Source organism: Rhea pennata, chromosome 26, assembly GCF_028389875.1.
Source record: "Rhea pennata isolate bPtePen1 chromosome 26, bPtePen1.pri, whole genome shotgun sequence".
Lineage (NCBI taxonomy): Eukaryota > Metazoa > Chordata > Aves > Rheiformes > Rheidae > Rhea > Rhea pennata.
The window spans coordinates 6,274,492-6,293,151 of record NC_084688.1 but is presented as its reverse complement, the minus strand read 5'-3'; the positions used below and the strand labels follow the sequence as shown (position 1 = coordinate 6,293,151).

Here is an 18,660-nt window from a genome sequence, read left to right as displayed (position 1 = left end):
CGCGGGGCAGGAAGCACCAGGGCAGCCGAGAGTCTTCACCCACAGAGGGAGAGGGGCCAGCAGTGCCCCCTAGGGGCGCACAGCAGCAGAGGACAGCAGGGACGTGGGAGGGAAAGGAGAGGGTGGAAGAAGGGAAAAGCAGACAGAACTTCTGAATTCGATGGCAGGAGCTCCATCCTCATTCCGGTACCATCTTCTGGGCTACAAGGGGTCCTCCTCTGGGGCCATCACCAGCAGCTTTAGCAGGGCAGGCACCTGGAGCCACCGTAACGGCCGCCGATGCCAGAGAGGCTGAAGCCTCCGGAGGAGATGGGGACTCCCTGAGAGCTGAGGATGCTGCCAACGGCAGCAGAGGTGCTGGATCCCACGGCGGTGCTCTGCGGGAAGGAGCTGAGGATGGGGCCGGGCAGGGTCACCACCACGGCAGAGGGTTGGATGACAACGGTGGAGTCCTGGCACTGCCTAACACAGGGCTCACTGCAGCTGCTGGCCAGCGGGGCTGGCCCGCTGGGCTGGCATGGCACGCATGGGTTGTAGCAGGACATGTCTGAAGGTGGGAGGTGCACCTGCGAGAGAGAGGGCAGGGAGGAAGCAGAGCATGGGGGAGGACATGTCTGAAGGTGGGAGGAGCAGCCTGTGACCCTGCCACCAGGCAGTCAAGGCACCTGGTGGGCCGGCAGCGCGGGCCACGCAGCCCAAAGCACAGCCTCCTGCTTTGCCTCCACTGCCCAAAGGCTCTGCGCAGGGCAACCTGAGCCAAGCAGGGTCCTCCCCAGCCCAGAGCCCAGAACACCCCTCAGGCAAGCACCAGCCTCTCACCATGCCAGAACTTCTGCCCTCTTTCCCTCTCCCAAGCAGCCCCAAGACCCAGCAGAGCACAGCACAGCACGTATCAGCTGAGAGCAAGAGCAGGAGCAGGAGGAGAAAGGGCTTCAGACTCACCTGGTTCCCAAGGAGGTGGAGGCGAGAGAAGTGGCTGAGCGAGTGGGGAGTTTGGCCGGCTTTTATAGAGCTCCTGCACCGCCCCAGGCCCAGAGCCACCCCGTACGTGGGCAGTAATTTGCCAGCAGACTCACCTCACATGCAAAAGAGCCTAGCTCATCGCACGGGTTGTGTTTGTTGTTCCTACAACATAGCCTCTTCACTTCTTGCTTTCCCCATGATAATCCTGCCACGGACGCCCCTTTTCAAAGCTGGCATGAGACGCCCAAGAATTATAGGGCAGGAACTTCTCCGAATGAGCAGAAGCATGCCAGCAAGTGCTGGACAGGTCCCATGCAGAGAGGCCAGGTCAACCGAGTGCCTTTCAGTGAGGCTGCTCGTGTCCTCCTGACAAGGAGGAGCCCGGCACCGCAAGCTCCCATGCCTGAGCACAAGCCGTGTCCTCTCTCCCAGCTTGCTCCATCCACCAGCACACTGGCCCCCACCTCCTTTTCCACAAGGCCCTCGCCCTCCTGCAGGGCCCCCAAGCTGTGGGAGCACCTGCAAGGTTACCCTGGAGGGTCACAGCCTTCGAGGTTCCCGGGGGCTGTGCCCAGGGGCAGCCTGGTGCTTAGAACAGCTTCCCCCCCAGGGCAGTGTTGGAACTGCCCTGGCCGGAGGGGAAGTCAGCCCTGCATGGGGTGTGGGGCTGCAGACAACACACACGCTTGGCTTACCCTCATGCCAGAGGAGTGATACACAGCCCTCCTAAATTTGGCTATGACTCGCCACCTGGCACACGCCTGAGCACAGCTCCCCTCTCAGGAAGGCAAAGGGAGCTTTGCAAGCAAGCTGTGCTCTTGCCTGGGGGCTGGAGGAGTCTATGCCAGCAAGCATACCCACTGAAGGCATCCCCATACCCTTCTGGGATGCATCCCAGCTGCCTCCACATCTCCAGGGCAGCAAAGTCCTTTGTTCATGCAGTGAGGATGCAACAACTCCTTGATGCAGTCTGAGATGCTTTCATTCACAGGGCCCTTCTGAGCACATCCCCTCCCCCAGCATCCCCGGCATCTGGCAGGGCCTTGCTAGCCATCGCTAATATCCTGCCACCAGTCTCCCTTGCTTTGAGAGGCTTGTTGGATTGGCTCAAGTACCCTGCACAAGCCTGCAGTGCCACGGGAGAGTGGAGCAATACTTTCCTTGCCTCCGTTACAGTGCTGGCTTTTGTTTTGAACTGAGGAGGGCTTTGGGGCCTGGGACGGGAGGTGTGCCAAAGCCCTAATGCCACGAGAACACATATCACCTGCTAGGTGGGCAGAACCGCCGATCAGCACAGAGATGTCTTTTGCAACCCGGTCTTTCCCTCCATACACTGCTCAGGGGAGCTCCTGGACACTGCCAGGCTCTATGGCCAGGAAGCTGAGCCCTGTGTGGCCATTCCCACCCTCGCTCAATGCCACTCCCCTTTCCCCTCCCCCTCCCAAGGCTGACCCTGCCCCCAGGAGGCAGATCTGCACAAGGAGGTCCTGGGACCACTGGAGCACAGGGCAGTTCAGACCCCAGCCTGCGCTGTTGCAAGAGGTTCTTCCCTCACAGGAAGACGACTTGGCGTTTGGCCTGATTGAATGTCGGGACACTCCTGTCAGCCCAGTCCCCCAGTGTGGCTAGCTCCCCCTGAATGGCCGCCCTGCCCTGGAGCGTGTCAGCTCCTCCCCGCAATTTGGTCCCCCCTGCCAACTTGAGGAGAGGGCACGCCACCACTTCCTCCCGCTCACCCGTAAAGATGTGAAACAGGACAAGCCCCACGAGAGACCCCGGCGCTACTGCCCCTGTTACAGGCCTCCAGGTTGAGCATGACCCAGGAAGCCCTATGCCCTGAGCCCCGTCACCCCACCACATTTTACTCATCCCGTTCTCCACCCACCCACCCAGAGCATCCCATCCTCAGCTGGATACAAGGCCCTTGTGGCAGACAGTGCTGAGAGACCAAAGAGAGGCTGATGGGCCAGTAGTTCCCCGCCTTCTCCTTTGTGCCTTTTCTCTCCTCTTCTGAAGATGGCTGTGACATTTGCTCACATTTGCCAGGCATCGGGAACCTGCCCGGACCCCCATGACCTTTCAAGGACACTAGAGAGTGGGCCTGGGGAGACGTCAGTCCGCTCTCTCGGCACCCTTCCATGCGGTCCGCTAGGACCCGTGGGCGTCTGCGCATCAACTCCAAAGCCAGTCGTCTCATCGTAGAAGGCTAGGGGTTTGGTCAAGCCAGATTTCCCTTCCACAAGTCCATGCTGACTACTCCCAGTCACCTACTTGTCCTTCATGTGTCTGCAAATGGCTTCCAGGAGGTTTTGCTCCATCATGCTTGCAGGGGTGGACGTGAGGTTGACCAGCCTCTCCAGAGCAGGCCCCCATGCCCTCTCCTGCCCCCAGAGCATCCTGCTTGCCCTGCTCGATGACACAACTGCTGTTTGCTGTCCTCCAGCACTCAGAAACCTTCCCCAAGCACCACGATGCTTTCAAAGCTTTCAAGCGAGGCCTTGCAGTGACATTCGCCAGCTCCCTCAGCACTTGTGGGTGTATCTCGTCAGCTCCCACAGCCTTGCTTCTATTCAGCCTGTCTAGCAGGGACAGCGGACCCGTCTCTCCCAGTGCGCTAGGCGGACGGAAGCCCAGGAGGTCTCTGCCTCAGCCACAGGGTATGGACGCTCAGCTGATCGTCCTCCAACAATGTTTCAATGTTCCCTAGCTTGATCCTCCTCTTCTGAGAGTCTTCCTTGCTCCAGATTTGCCCACGCATGCCAGGGGCCTAACCTTCCCAAAGACAAATCTTACAAGGGAAGACCCAAGGCCAAGAAGGCTTTGAGGGCCTCAGTTTTTTCTGTGTCCTCTGAGTGGTGATCTCGCTAGGCGATCGAGCTCTATCACGCGTCACAGGGTCACCTGCCCCATCCAGGGCTACACCCATGTTTCCCTAGTTGCTGATATACCAGAAAAGCCCTTTGTGTTGCGCTCCAGCTCCTTGGCCTGCTTCAACTCCATGGGGCCTTTTGCTTTCCTAATCTCAACTCGGCATCCTTGGACAGATCTCCCCCCAGAGCGGGCAGCATCAGGTGGAGGAGAGTCAAAACCTGCAGCACAACCCAGCCACCGGAGGAGGCAATGACCAGTGACTGTCAGAGAGAGCTGGGAGGGAGGGAGAGGGAGAGAAGGATAGGGCACACGCACATGCACAGGGACTCTTGCGTGTTCGGCTGGGGACTAGGGCACTAGAAGGGCCTGGACCCCTTCCTGCAAAACGAGTCACAGGCAACCCCAGCGGAGGGCCACTGCCCAAGGGCCGGGTCTGCACCGGACTCCTCTGGCACCTGAGCCTACACTGCTGCCCACACTGACAAGTTCCTGCCCTGGAAATCCTTCGGCCTCTCATGCCAGCACTTCAAAGAGCCTCCATGGAAGAATGGGCATGCCAGAAATGAGGAAATGAAAAGGCTGCGTTCAAGGCACAACAAGCACAACCCATGCCATGAGCTAGGCTCTTCTGCATGTGAGGTGAGTCTGCTGGCAAATTACTGCCCACGTACGGGGTGACTCTGGGCCTGGGGCGGTGCAGGAGCTCTATAAAAGCCGGCCAAACTCCCCACTCGCTCAGCCACTTCTCTCGCCTCCACCTCCTTGGGAACCAGGTGAGTCTGAAGCCCTTTCTCCTGCTCCTGCCGCATGTCTCAGCTGATACGTGCTCCGCTGTGCTCCACTGGGACTTGGGGCTTCTTGGAAGAGGGAAAGGGGGCAGAAGTTCTGGCACGATGAGAGGCTGGTGCTTGCCTGAGGGGTCTTCTGGGCTCTGGACTGGGCAGGACTCCCCTTTCCCCGGGATGCCCTGCGCAGAGCCCTTGGGGTTGAGGCAAAGCACGAGGCTGAGTTCTGGCCGCACGGCCTCCGGCTTCCGGCCCACCAGGTGCCTTGACTGCCTGGTGGCAGGGTCACAGGCTGCTCTTCATGCATCCTCCATGCTCTGCTTCTTCCCTGCCCTCTCTCTCGCAGGTGCACCTCCCACCTTCAGACATGTCCTGCTACAACCCATGCGTGCCATGCCAGCCCAGCGGGCCAGCCCCGCTGGCCAGCAGCTGCAATGAGCCCTGTGTTAGGCAGTGCCAGGACTCCACTGTTGTCATCCAACCCTCTGCCGTGGTGGTGACCCTGCCCGGCCCCATCCTCAGCTCCTTCCCGCAGAACACCGCCGTGGGATCCAGCACCTCCGCTGCCGTTGGCAGCATCCTCAGCTCTCAGGGAGTCCCCATCTCCTCCGGAGGCTTCAGCCTCTCTGGCATCGGCGGCCGTTACGGTGGCTCCAGGTGCCTGCCCTGCTAAAGCTGCTGGTGATGGCCCCAGAGGAGGACCCCTCGTAGCCCAGAAGATGGTTCTAGAATGAGGATGGAGCTCCTGGGCAATGGATTCAGAGGGGCTCTGCGATCCCGACTGCCCCTGCAAAGCGAGGCCTGAAGGTGCCAGCCTGGGCTCTCTCACAGTACAGCCCATGTCTGCCTTTCCCTTCTTCCACTCTCTTCTTTCCTTCCCGTGTCCTTGCTCTCTTCTGTTGCCCTGAGCCTCGAGGCCCCCCACAGCCTGCCTAGGTGGGCACTGCTGGCCCCTCTCTCCCAACGGGCTAGGCAGACAGATGGCCAGCAGGATCTCTGCCGCAGCCACAGGCTGCCGGCTCTCAGCTGATCCTCCTGCTCTCTGCACCGGAACCTCTGCTCACAGCAAGCTCGTTCCCCTCTGTCCACTCATTAAAGTTATTTCGCACACCAGCCTGCCTCCTCGCGTGCTCCTTCCCTCTGCGGATGCTCTCCCAGGATTTCTAGGGAGAAGGGTGTTGCTCTGGGGAGGGTTGCAGTGGTGCTGCACAGCAGGTGTGCTGAGCACTCCTAACCACTCAACACCTTTGACCCCAGGGGTCTAAGTTTCTCCACCTGCGTGGGACTGGCTGCAATCTTGCTACATTTTTCTATGACTGCCTTCCACTCTCCTGGGCATACATTCTCCCTCTAACATAACCTGGAAACTGCCAAGCAAGTAGTACGGAGAGGGCGGGATGAAAGCGCCAGCTGCCTTGAGAACCCATCAGAACCTGTCATAACAGAAGCGCCAGGGTTTACAGGGGCAAGGCCAGAAGGAAAGGCCGCAAGAAAACAACAGCATGAGAGCAGTAAGGGAAAAGAGTGCCACAGAAGCCTTGGCAAGACTGCCCCAACAGATCACAGCCGTAGGTAGCATCATGGTCATGTGGTCTCCCAGGCAGCACAGACGTGCATCCCACAACCCCCAGAGTTCTCCTGCAAAGAGTATGCAGGAGAACTCCCAACACTGCCCATCTCGTGCCCAGGAAGCAGAGCACTGCGTGCCCATTCCTGTCCTCCTCCAAGGGAGTGTGTCACCCCCCCCAAGGCTGTTGCTGACCCCAGAGGGGAGGTCTACCCAATGGAGGTCCTAGGACCAAAGGATAGAAGGACAATTCCGGTCAGAAGGACCCTCTGGAATCCTCTGGTCCAACCGCCCGATCTGAGGCAGCTCAGCCATGGGGTCTAGAGGAGCCATGGGGTCAGACCAGCTTCCTAGGCGCTTTAGCTGCTCTGGTATGGCAAATCTCCAAGGATGACGACCGCACAGCCTCACCGGGCAACTTGTTCTGCTGCTTGACTCTCTTTGGGGTGAAAAACAGTTTCCTTACATGCACTCCAAACCTCTCTTCTTCCATCTTATGCCCGCTCTCTGCTGTCCTCCGAGCACGCACCCCAGGGGAGAGCCTGCCTCTGTCTTCTGCGTGACCTCCCCAGAGCTACTGGAGAGCTGCCATTCGCTCCCACCACAACAGCCTTTTCTTCTCCACGCTCAGCAAGACCCATTCCCTCAGAACGGCCTTCCTCTCCTCACAGGCCAAGGGCTACAGACCCCTGACCATCCTGCCAGCCCTTCGCTGCACTCGCTCCGCTTGCTCCATGTCTTTCTTGCACTCGTGAGCCCAAAACGTGGACACAATAGTCTGCATGCGGTTGAATGAGGGCTGAGCAGATGCAGATAATCACTCCCCTCAAACTACTGGCTCTACTCCTGTTCATGCAGCCCAGGATGCTGTTGGCAGTCCTTGGTGTCACAGAACCCTGTTGCCAGCGGCAGCTGTCCTGGAGGGCTTTCCCCAGGAGCACTTGTCCCTGACGTTCTCTTGGGGCTGTTGCTGGAGACGGGCTGGAAGTGGTGCGGGCGCGGACTCCTGGTCACATCTCTACTACCCAGACAGCTGCCGATCACGCCTCTGAGTGGTCGGGCATCATCCTGCCCAGCCAGATCTTGCAGCAGTTCAGCACTGCCCCTCCCGCACCTGCAAGCCTCTCTCCAGCCTTCCTGCTGGTGACAGCACTGCTTTGGGGACCTCCCGGCCACTCTTGGGACACTCAGACTGCACCCCCACCTCTCTCCTGCCTTGAGCCTCTCACACTTTGCCTCTCCCCAGAAGCTTTCCCCAGGAAACCCAGGGCATCGATGGAAGGAGGGGGAAAACATGCGCTGCCTGCAAGCCGATTACCTCCCATTCTCACACCTTCTCCCCTTGGGGAAGCCTCTTCTGCCTGAGCCTCCTCCCACAGCACAGTTCCATCCAGAGCTAGAGAAACTCCTGCCCCCAAGAGCTTGCCAGGCTGCTGCCCTCCCAGAGCCTCCCACAGCCAGGGCTCTTCACTGGAGGTCAGCGGTGCTCCGGCTCCCAGTCCGAATGACGTGCACTGGGACGTGAGAGGGCATTTCTGGGCAGAAGCACTACAAGGCCACACCTGATGACTCTGAGCTCTAGAGGAGCCAGGGATGTCCTCCGCAGCTCCAAGGGAGACGGCCTAAAAGGCCACTGCTGCAGTGTGTCCACCCACCACTTCCTCTGTGAATGCTGAAGGCTCTTCATGTGCCCACAAACCACCCCACGTGCCCCAGAGCACTGCCTTTCTCCCTGGGCAGCTTGGGAGAGCAACCACAGAGGAAAGGACGACGTGGAGACCCAGGCGTGCGTGCAGAAGACCTTTAATGCGTCAATAGAAGGAAAGGAGCTTGCTCCAAGTGGAGGCCGCGGGGCAGGAAGCACCAGGGCAGCCGAGAGTCTTCACCCACAGAGGGAGAGGGGCCAGCAGTGCCCCCTAGGGGCGCACAGCAGCAGAGGACAGCAGGGACGTGGGAGGGAAAGGAGAGGGTGGAAGAAGGGAAAAGCAGACAGAACTTCTGAATTCGATGGCAGGAGCTCCATCCTCATTCCGGTACCATCTTCTGGGCTACAAGGGGTCCTCCTCTGGGGCCATCACCAGCAGCTTTAGCAGGGCAGGCACCTGGAGCCACCGTAACGGCCGCCGATGCCAGAGAGGCTGAAGCCTCCGGAGGAGATGGGGACTCCCTGAGAGCTGAGGATGCTGCCAACGGCAGCAGAGGTGCTGGATCCCACGGCGGTGCTCTGCGGGAAGGAGCTGAGGATGGGGCCGGGCAGGGTCACCACCACGGCAGAGGGTTGGATGACAACGGTGGAGTCCTGGCACTGCCTAACACAGGGCTCACTGCAGCTGCTGGCCAGCGGGGCTGGCCCGCTGGGCTGGCATGGCACGCATGGGTTGTAGCAGGACATGTCTGAAGGTGGGAGGTGCACCTGCGAGAGAGAGGGCAGGGAGGAAGCAGAGCATGGGGGAGGACATGTCTGAAGGTGGGAGGAGCAGCCTGTGACCCTGCCACCAGGCAGTCAAGGCACCTGGTGGGCCGGCAGCGCGGGCCACGCAGCCCAAAGCACAGCCTCCTGCTTTGCCTCCACTGCCCAAAGGCTCTGCGCAGGGCAACCTGAGCCAAGCAGGGTCCTCCCCAGCCCAGAGCCCAGAACACCCCTCAGGCAAGCACCAGCCTCTCACCATGCCAGAACTTCTGCCCTCTTTCCCTCTCCCAAGCAGCCCCAAGACCCAGCAGAGCACAGCACAGCACGTATCAGCTGAGAGCAAGAGCAGGAGCAGGAGGAGAAAGGGCTTCAGACTCACCTGGTTCCCAAGGAGGTGGAGGCGAGAGAAGTGGCTGAGCGAGTGGGGAGTTTGGCCGGCTTTTATAGAGCTCCTGCACCGCCCCAGGCCCAGAGCCACCCCGTACGTGGGCAGTAATTTGCCAGCAGACTCACCTCACATGCAAAAGAGCCTAGCTCATCGCACGGGTTGTGTTTGTTGTTCCTACAACATAGCCTCTTCACTTCTTGCTTTCCCCATGATAATCCTGCCACGGACGCCCCTTTTCAAAGCTGGCATGAGACGCCCAAGAATTATAGGGCAGGAACTTCTCCGAATGAGCAGAAGCATGCCAGCAAGTGCTGGACAGGTCCCATGCAGAGAGGCCAGGTCAACCGAGTGCCTTTCAGTGAGGCTGCTCGTGTCCTCCTGACAAGGAGGAGCCCAGCACCGCAAGCTCCCATGCCTGAGCACAAGCCGTGTCCTCTCTCCCAGCTTGCTCCATCCACCAGCACACTGGCCCCCGCCTCCTTTTCCACAAGGCCCTCGCCCTCCTGCAGGGCCCCCAAGCTGTGGGAGCACCTGCAAGGTTACCCTGGAGGGTCACAGCCTTCGAGGTTCCCGGGGGCTGTGCCCAGGGGCAGCCTGGTGCTTAGAACAGCTTCCCCCCCAGGGCAGTGTTGGAACTGCCCTGGCCGGAGGGGAAGTCAGCCCTGCATGGGGTGTGGGGCTGCAGACAACACACACGCTTGGCTTACCCTCATGCCAGAGGAGTGATACACAGCCCTCCTAAATTTGGCTATGACTTGCCACCTGGCACACGCCTGAGCACAGCTCCCCTCTCAGGAAGGCAAAGGGAGCTTTGCAAGCAAGCTGTGCTCTTGCCTGAGGGCTGGAGGAGTCTATGCCAGCAAGCATACCCACTGAAGGCATCCCCATACCCTTCTGGGATGCATCCCAGCTGCCTCCACATCTCCAGGGCAGCAAAGTCCTTTGTTCATGCAGTGAGGATGCAACAACTCCTTGATGCAGTCTGAGATGCTTTTATTCACAGGGCCCTTCTGAGCACATCCCCTCCCCCAGCATCCCCGGCATCTGGCAGGGCCTTGCTAGCCATCGCTAATATCCTGCCACCAGTCTCCCTTGCTTTGAGAGGCTTGTTGGATTGGCTCAAGTACCCTGCACAAGCCTGCAGTGCCACGGGAGAGTGGAGCAATACTTTCCTTGCCTCCGTTACGGTGCTGGCTTTTGTTTTGAACTGAGGAGGGCTTTGGGGCCTGGGACGGGAGGTGTGCCAAAGCCCTAATGCCACGAGAACACATATCACCTGCTAGGTGGGCAGAACCGCCGATCAGCACAGAGATGTCTTTTGCAACCCGGTCTTTCCCTCCATACACTGCTCAGGGGAGCTCCTGGACACTGCCAGGCTCTATGGCCAGGAAGCTGAGCCCTGTGTGGCCATTCCCACCCTCGCTCAATGCCACTCCCCTTTCCCCTCCCCCTCCCAAGGCTGACCCTGCCCCCAGGAGGCAGATCTGCACAAGGAGGTCCTGGGACCACTGGAGCACAGGGCAGTTCAGACCCCAGCCTGCGCTGTTGCAAGAGGTTCTTCCCTCACAGGAAGACGACTTGGCGTTTGGCCTGATTGAATGTCGGGACACTCCTGTCAGCCCAGTCCCCCAGTGTGGCTAGCTCCCCCTGAATGGCCGCCCTGCCCTGGAGCGTGTCAGCTCCTCCCCGCAATTTGGTCCCCCCTGCCAACTTGAGGAGAGGGCACGCCACCACTTCCTCCCGCTCACCCGTAAAGATGTGAAACAGGACAAGCCCCACGAGAGACCCCGGCGCTACTGCCCCTGTTACAGGCCTCCAGGTTGAGCATGACCCAGGAAGCCCTATGCCCTGAGCCCCGTCACCCCACCACATTTTACTCATCCCGTTCTCCACCCACCCACCCAGAGCATCCCATCCTCAGCTGGATACAAGGCCCTTGTGGCAGACAGTGCTGAGAGACCAAAGAGAGGCTGATGGGCCAGTAGTTCCCCGCCTTCTCCTTTGTGCCTTTTCTCTCCTCTTCTGAAGATGGCTGTGACATTTGCTCACATTTGCCAGGCATCGGGAACCTGCCTGGACCCCCATGACCTTTCAAGGACACTAGAGAGTGGGCCTGGGGAGACGTCGGTCCGCTCTCTCGGCACCCTTCCATGCGGTCCGCTAGGACCCGTGGGCGTCTGCGCATCAACTCCAAAGCCAGTCGTCTCATCGTAGAAGGCTAGGGGTTTGCTCAAGCCAGATTTCCCTTCCACAAGTCCATGCTGACTACTCCCAGTCACCTACTTGTCCTTCATGTGTCTGCAAATGGCTTCCAGGAGGTTTTGCTCCATCATGCTTGCAGGGGTGGACGTGAGGTTGACCAGCCTCTCCAGAGCAGGCCCCCATGCCCTCTCCTGCCCCCAGAGCATCCTGCTTGCCCTGCTCGATGACACAACTGCTGTTTGCTGTCCTCCAGCACTCAGAAACCTTCCCCAAGCACCACGATGCTTTCAAAGCTTTCAAGCGAGGCCTTGCAGTGACATTCGCCAGCTCCCTCAGCACTTGTGGGTGTATCTCGTCAGCTCCCACAGCCTTGCTTCTATTCAGCCTGTCTAGCAGGGACAGCGGACCCGTCTCTCCCAGTGCGCTAGGCGGACAGAAGCCCAGGAGGTCTCTGCCTCAGCCACAGGGTATGGACGCTCAGCTGATCGTCCTCCAACAATGTTTCAATGTTCCCTAGCTTGATCCTCCTCTTCTGAGAGTCTTCCTTGCTCCAGATTTGCCCACGCATGCCAGGGGCCTAACCTTCCCAAAGACAAATCTTACAAGGGAAGACCCAAGGCCAAGAAGGCTTTGAGGGCCTCAGCTTTTTCTGTGTCCTCTGAGTGGTGATCTCGCTAGGCGATCGAGCTCTATCACGCGTCACAGGGTCACCTGCCCCATCCAGGGCTACACCCATGTTTCCCTAGTTGCTGATATACCAGAAAAGCCCTTTGTGTTGCGCTCCAGCTCCTTGGCCTGCTTCAACTCCATGGGGCCTTTTGCTTTCCTAATCTCAACTCGGCATCCTTGGACAGATCTCCCCCCAGAGCGGGCAGCATCAGGTGGAGGAGAGTCAAAACCTGCAGCACAACCCAGCCACCGGAGGAGGCAATGACCAGTGACTGTCAGAGAGAGCTGGGAGGGAGGGAGAGGGAGAGAAGGATAGGGCACACGCACATGCACAGGGACTCTTGCGTGTTCGGCTGGGGACTAGGGCACTAGAAGGGCCTGGACCCCTTCCTGCAAAACGAGTCACAGGCAACCCCAGCGGAGGGCCACTGCCCAAGGGCCGGGTCTGCACCGGACTCCTCTGGCACCTGAGCCTACACTGCTGCCCACACTGACAAGTTCCTGCCCTGGAAATCCTTCGGCCTCTCATGCCAGCACTTCAAAGAGCCTCCATGGAAGAATGGGCATGCCAGAAATGAGGAAATGAAAAGGCTGCGTTCAAGGCACAACAAGCACAACCCATGCCATGAGCTAGGCTCTTCTGCATGTGAGGTGAGTCTGCTGGCAAATTACTGCCCACGTACGGGGTGACTCTGGGCCTGGGGCGGTGCAGGAGCTCTATAAAAGCCGGCCAAACTCCCCACTCGCTCAGCCACTTCTCTCGCCTCCACCTCCTTGGGAACCAGGTGAGTCTGAAGCCCTTTCTCCTGCTCCTGCCGCATGTCTCAGCTGATACGTGCTCCGCTGTGCTCCACTGGGACTTGGGGCTTCTTGGAAGAGGGAAAGGGGGCAGAAGTTCTGGCACGATGAGAGGCTGGTGCTTGCCTGAGGGGTCTTCTGGGCTCTGGACTGGGCAGGACTCCCCTTTCCCCGGGATGCCCTGCGCAGAGCCCTTGGGGTTGAGGCAAAGCACGAGGCTGAGTTCTGGCCGCATGGCCTCCGGCTTCCGGCCCACCAGGTGCCTTGACTGCCTGGTGGCAGGGTCACAGGCTGCTCTTCATGCATCCTCCATGCTCTGCTTCTTCCCTGCCCTCTCTCTCGCAGGTGCACCTCCCACCTTCAGACATGTCCTGCTACAACCCATGCGTGCCATGCCAGCCCAGCGGGCCAGCCCCGCTGGCCAGCAGCTGCAATGAGCCCTGTGTTAGGCAGTGCCAGGACTCCACCGTTGTCATCCAACCCTCTGCCGTGGTGGTGACCCTGCCCGGCCCCATCCTCAGCTCCTTCCCGCAGAACACCGCCGTGGGATCCAGCACCTCCGCTGCCGTTGGCAGCATCCTCAGCTCTCAGGGAGTCCCCATCTCCTCCGGAGGCTTCAGCCTCTCTGGCATCGGCGGCCGTTACGGTGGCTCCAGGTGCCTGCCCTGCTAAAGCTGCTGGTGATGGCCCCAGAGGAGGACCCCTCGTAGCCCAGAAGATGGTTCTAGAATGAGGATGGAGCTCCTGGGCAATGGATTCAGAGGGGCTCTGCGATCCCAACTGCCCCTGCAAAGCGAGGCCTGAAGGTGCCAGCCTGGGCTCTCTCACAGTACAGCCCATGTCTGCCTTTCCCTTCTTCCACTCTCTTCTTTCCTTCCCGTGTCCTTGCTCTCTTCTGTTGCCCTGAGCCTCGAGGCCCCCCACAGCCTGCCTAGGTGGGCACTGCTGGCCCCTCTCTCCCAACGGGCTAGGCAGACAGATGGCCAGCAGGATCTCTGCCGCAGCCACAGGCTGCCGGCTCTCAGCTGATCCTCCTGCTCTCTGCACCGGAACCTCTGCTCACAGCAAGCTCGTTCCCCTCTGTCCACTCATTAAAGTTATTTCGCACACCAGCCTGCCTCCTCGCGTGCTCCTTCCCTCTGCGGATGCTCTCCCAGGATTTCTAGGGAGAAGGGTGTTGCTCTGGGGAGGGTTGCAGTGGTGCTGCACAGCAGGTGTGCTGAGCACTCCTAACCACTCAACACCTTTGACCCCAGGGGTCTAAGTTTCTCCACCTGCGTGGGACTGGCTGCAATCTTGCTACATTTTTCTATGACTGCCTTCCACTCTCCTGGGCATACATTCTCCCTCTAACATAACCTGGAAACTGCCAAGCAAGTAGTACGGAGAGGGCGGGATGAAAGCGCCAGCTGCCTTGAGAACCCATCAGAACCTGTCATAACAGAAGCGCCAGGGTTTACAGGGGCAAGGCCAGAAGGAAAGGCCGCAAGAAAACAACAGCATGAGAGCAGTAAGGGAAAAGAGTGCCACAGAAGCCTTGGCAAGACTGCCCCAACAGATCACAGCCGTAGGTAGCATCATGGTCATGTGGTCTCCCAGGCAGCACAGACGTGCATCCCACAACCCCCAGAGTTCTCCTGCAAAGAGTATGCAGGAGAACTCCCAACACTGCCCATCTCGTGCCCAGGAAGCAGAGCACTGCGTGCCCATTCCTGTCCTCCTCCAAGGGAGTGTGTCACCCCCCCCAAGGCTGTTGCTGACCCCAGAGGGGAGGTCTACCCAATGGAGGTCCTAGGACCAAAGGATAGAAGGACAATTCCGGTCAGAAGGACCCTCTGGAATCCTCTGGTCCAACCGCCCGATCTGAGGCAGCTCAGCCATGGGGTCTAGAGGAGCCATGGGGTCAGACCAGCTTCCTAGGCGCTTTAGCTGCTCTGGTATGGCAAATCTCCAAGGATGACGACCGCACAGCCTCACCGGGCAACTTGTTCTGCTGCTTGACTCTCTTTGGGGTGAAAAACAGTTTCCTTACATGCACTCCAAACCTCTCTTCTTCCATCTTATGCCCGCTCTCTGCTGTCCTCCGAGCACGCACCCCAGGGGAGAGCCTGCCTCTGTCTTCTGCGTGACCTCCCCAGAGCTACTGGAGAGCTGCCATTCGCTCCCACCACAACAGCCTTTTCTTCTCCACGCTCAGCAAGACCCATTCCCTCAGAACGGCCTTCCTCTCCTCACAGGCCAAGGGCTACAGACCCCTGACCATCCTGCCAGCCCTTCGCTGCACTCGCTCCGCTTGCTCCATGTCTTTCTTGCACTCGTGAGCCCAAAACGTGGACACAATAGTCTGCATGCGGTTGAATGAGGGCTGAGCAGATGCAGATAATCACTCCCCTCAAACTACTGGCTCTACTCCTGTTCATGCAGCCCAGGATGCTGTTGGCAGTCCTTGGTGTCACAGAACCCTGTTGCCAGCGGCAGCTGTCCTGGAGGGCTTTCCCCAGGAGCACTTGTCCCTGACGTTCTCTTGGGGCTGTTGCTGGAGACGGGCTGGAAGTGGTGCGGGCGCGGACTCCTGGTCACATCTCTACTACCCAGACAGCTGCCGATCACGCCTCTGAGTGGTCGGGCATCATCCTGCCCAGCCAGATCTTGCAGCAGTTCAGCACTGCCCCTCCCGCACCTGCAAGCCTCTCTCCAGCCTTCCTGCTGGTGACAGCACTGCTTTGGGGACCTCCCGGCCACTCTTGGGACACTCAGACTGCACCCCCACCTCTCTCTGCCTTGAGCCTCTCACACTTTGCCTCTCCCAGAAGCTTTCCCCAGGAAACCCAGGGCATCGATGGAAGGAGGGGGAAAACATGCGCTGCCTGCAAGCCGATTACCTCCCATTCTCACACCTTCTCCCCTTGGGAAGCCTCTTCTGCCTGAGCCTCCTCCCACAGCACAGTTCCATCCAGAGCTAGAGAAACTCCTGCCCCAAGAGCTTGCCAGGCTGCTGCCCTCCCAGAGCCTCCCACAGCCAGGGCTCTTCACTGGAGGTCAGCGGTGCTCCGGCTCCCAGTCCGAAGGACGTGCACTGGGACGTGAGAGGGCATTTCTGGGCAGAAGCACTACAAGGCCACACCTGATGACTCTGAGCTCTAGAGGAGCCAGGGATGTCCTCCGCAGCTCCAAGGGAGACGGCCTAAAAGGCCACTGCTGCAGTGTGTCCACCCACCACTTCCTCTGTGAATGCTGAAGGCTCTTCATGTGCCCACAAACCACCCCACGTGCCCCAGAGCACTGCCTTTCTCCCTGGGCAGCTTGGGAGAGCAACCACAGAGGAAAGGACGACGTGGAGACCCAGGCGTGCGTGCAGAAGACCTTTAATGCGTCAATAGAAGGAAAGGAGCTTGCTCCAAGTGGAGGCCGCGGGGCAGGAAGCACCAGGGCAGCCGAGAGTCTTCACCCACAGAGGGAGAGGGGCCAGCAGTGCCCCCTAGGGGCGCACAGCAGCAGAGGACAGCAGGGACGTGGGAGGGAAAGGAGAGGGTGGAAGAAGGGAAAAGCAGACAGAACTTCTGAATTCGATGGCAGGAGCTCCATCCTCATTCCGGTACCATCTTCTGGGCTACAAGGGGTCCTCCTCTGGGGCCATCACCAGCAGCTTTAGCAGGGCAGGCACCTGGAGCCACCGTAACGGCCGCCGATGCCAGAGAGGCTGAAGCCTCCGGAGGAGATGGGGACTCCCTGAGAGCTGAGGATGCTGCCAACGGCAGCAGAGGTGCTGGATCCCACGGCGGTGCTCTGCGGGAAGGAGCTGAGGATGGGGCCGGGCAGGGTCACCACCACGGCAGAGGGTTGGATGACAACGGTGGAGTCCTGGCACTGCCTAACACAGGGCTCACTGCAGCTGCTGGCCAGCGGGGCTGGCCCGCTGGGCTGGCATGGCACGCATGGGTTGTAGCAGGACATGTCTGAAGGTGGGAGGTGCACCTGCGAGAGAGAGGGCAGGGAGGAAGCAGAGCATGGGGGAGGACATGTCTGAAGGTGGGAGGAGCAGCCTGTGACCCTGCCACCAGGCAGTCAAGGCACCTGGTGGGCCGGCAGCGCGGGCCACGCAGCCCAAAGCACAGCCTCCTGCTTTGCCTCCACTGCCCAAAGGCTCTGCGCAGGGCAACCTGAGCCAAGCAGGGTCCTCCCCAGCCCAGAGCCCAGAACACCCCTCAGGCAAGCACCAGCCTCTCACCATGCCAGAACTTCTGCCCTCTTTCCCTCTCCCAAGCAGCCCCAAGACCCAGCAGAGCACAGCACAGCACGTATCAGCTGAGAGCAAGAGCAGGAGCAGGAGGAGAAAGGGCTTCAGACTCACCTGGTTCCCAAGGAGGTGGAGGCGAGAGAAGTGGCTGAGCGAGTGGGGAGTTTGGCCGGCTTTTATAGAGCTCCTGCACCGCCCCAGGCCCAGAGCCACCCCGTACGTGGGCAGTAATTTGCCAGCAGACTCACCTCACATGCAAAAGAGCCTAGCTCATCGCACGGGTTGTGTTTGTTGTTCCTACAACATAGCCTCTTCACTTCTTGCTTTCCCCATGATAATCCTGCCACGGACGCCCCTTTTCAAAGCTGGCATGAGACGCCCAAGAATTATAGGGCAGGAACTTCTCCGAATGAGCAGAAGCATGCCAGCAAGTGCTGGACAGGTCCCATGCAGAGAGGCCAGGTCAACCGAGTGCCTTTCAGTGAGGCTGCTCGTGTCCTCCTGACAAGGAGGAGCCCGGCACCGCAAGCTCCCATGCCTGAGCACAAGCCGTGTCCTCTCTCCCAGCTTGCTCCATCCACCAGCACACTGGCCCCCGCCTCCTTTTCCACAAGGCCCTCGCCCTCCTGCAGGGCCCCCAAGCTGTGGGAGCACCTGCAAGGTTACCCTGGAGGGTCACAGCCTTCGAGGTTCCCGGGGGCTGTGCCCAGGGGCAGCCTGGTGCTTAGAACAGCTTCCCCCCCAGGGCAGTGTTGGAACTGCCCTGGCCGGAGGGGAAGTCAGCCCTGCATGGGGTGTGGGGCTGCAGACAACACACACGCTTGGCTTACCCTCATGCCAGAGGAGTGATACACAGCCCTCCTAAATTTGGCTATGACTTGCCACCTGGCACACGCCCTGAGCACAGCTCCCCTCTCAGGAAGGCAAAGGGAGCTTTGCAAGCAAGCTGTGCTCTTGCCTGGGGGCTGGAGGAGTCTATGCCAGCAAGCATACCCACTGAAGGCATCCCCATACCCTTCTGGGATGCATCCCAGCTGCCTCCACATCTCCAGGGCAGCAAAGTCCTTTGTTCATGCAGTGAGGATGCAACAACTCCTTGATGCAGTCTGAGATGCTTTTATTCACAGGGCCCTTCTGAGCACATCCCCTCCCCCAGCATCCCCGGCATCTGGCAGGGCCTTGCTAGCCATCGCTAATATCCTGCCACCAGTCTCCCTTGCTTTGAGAGGCTTGTTGGATTGGCTCAAGTACCCTGCACAAGCCTGCAGTGCCACGGGAGAGTGGAGCAATACTTTCCTTGCCTCCGTTACGGTGCTGGCTTTTGTTTTGAACTGAGGAGGGCTTTGGGGCCTGGGACGGGAGGTGTGCCAAAGCCCTAATGCCACGAGAACACATATCACCTGCTAGGTGGGCAGAACCGCCGATCAGCACAGAGATGTCTTTTGCAACCCGGTCTTTCCCTCCATACACTGCTCAGGGGAGCTCCTGGACACTGCCAGGCTCTATGGCCAGGAAGCTGAGCCCTGTGTGGCCATTCCCACCCTCACTCAATGCCACTCCCCTTTCCCCTCCCCCTCCCAAGGCTGACCCTGCCCCCAGGAGGCAGATCTGCACAAGGAGGTCCTGGGACCACTGGAGCACAGGGCAGTTCAGACCCCAGCCTGCGCTGTTGCAAGAGGTTCTTCCCTCACAGGAAGACGACTTGGCGTTTGGCCTGATTGAATGTCGGGACACTCCTGTCAGCCCAGTCCCCCAGTGTGGCTAGCTCCC

General features: G+C 59.7%; 5 protein-coding genes across 5 annotated transcripts in view; 2 read left to right on the top strand and 3 right to left on the bottom strand.

Annotated features, from left to right (window-relative positions):
- Positions 1-239: 239 nt before the first annotated feature.
- Positions 240-3,963, bottom strand: LOC134151100 (feather beta keratin-like). The gene is made up of 3 exons (XM_062595388.1): positions 3,912-3,963; positions 943-1,076; positions 240-566 (listed from the first exon to the last, which is right to left on the bottom strand). The coding sequence occupies exons 1-3, from the start codon at positions 3,961-3,963 to the stop codon at positions 240-242; spliced, it is 513 nt and encodes a 170-aa protein (XP_062451372.1).
- Positions 3,964-4,083: 120 nt separating this feature from the next.
- On the top strand, positions 4,084-5,292 carry LOC134151099 (feather beta keratin-like). Its single transcript, XM_062595386.1, has 3 exons — positions 4,084-4,096; positions 4,474-4,607; positions 4,966-5,292. The coding sequence occupies exons 1-3, from the start codon at positions 4,084-4,086 to the stop codon at positions 5,290-5,292; spliced, it is 474 nt and encodes a 157-aa protein (XP_062451370.1).
- Positions 5,293-8,272: 2,980 nt separating this feature from the next.
- LOC134151098 (feather beta keratin-like) lies at positions 8,273-11,996 on the bottom strand. The gene is made up of 3 exons (XM_062595385.1): positions 11,945-11,996; positions 8,976-9,109; positions 8,273-8,599 (listed from the first exon to the last, which is right to left on the bottom strand). The coding sequence occupies exons 1-3, from the start codon at positions 11,994-11,996 to the stop codon at positions 8,273-8,275; spliced, it is 513 nt and encodes a 170-aa protein (XP_062451369.1).
- Positions 11,997-12,116: 120 nt separating this feature from the next.
- Positions 12,117-13,325, top strand: LOC134151097 (feather beta keratin-like). The gene is made up of 3 exons (XM_062595384.1): positions 12,117-12,129; positions 12,507-12,640; positions 12,999-13,325. Exons 1-3 carry the CDS (start codon positions 12,117-12,119, stop codon positions 13,323-13,325), a joined length of 474 nt encoding a protein of 157 aa, XP_062451368.1.
- Positions 13,326-16,301: 2,976 nt separating this feature from the next.
- Positions 16,302-18,660, bottom strand: part of LOC134151096 (feather beta keratin-like) — a 3,281-nt gene continuing 922 nt past the window's right edge. The window contains exons 2-3 of the mRNA XM_062595383.1: positions 17,005-17,138; positions 16,302-16,628 (exon numbers count right to left, since the gene is read on the bottom strand). Of these exons, the coding sequence (XP_062451367.1) occupies positions 16,302-16,628; positions 17,005-17,138 (461 nt within the window). The remainder of the gene's footprint in view (positions 16,629-17,004; positions 17,139-18,660) is intronic.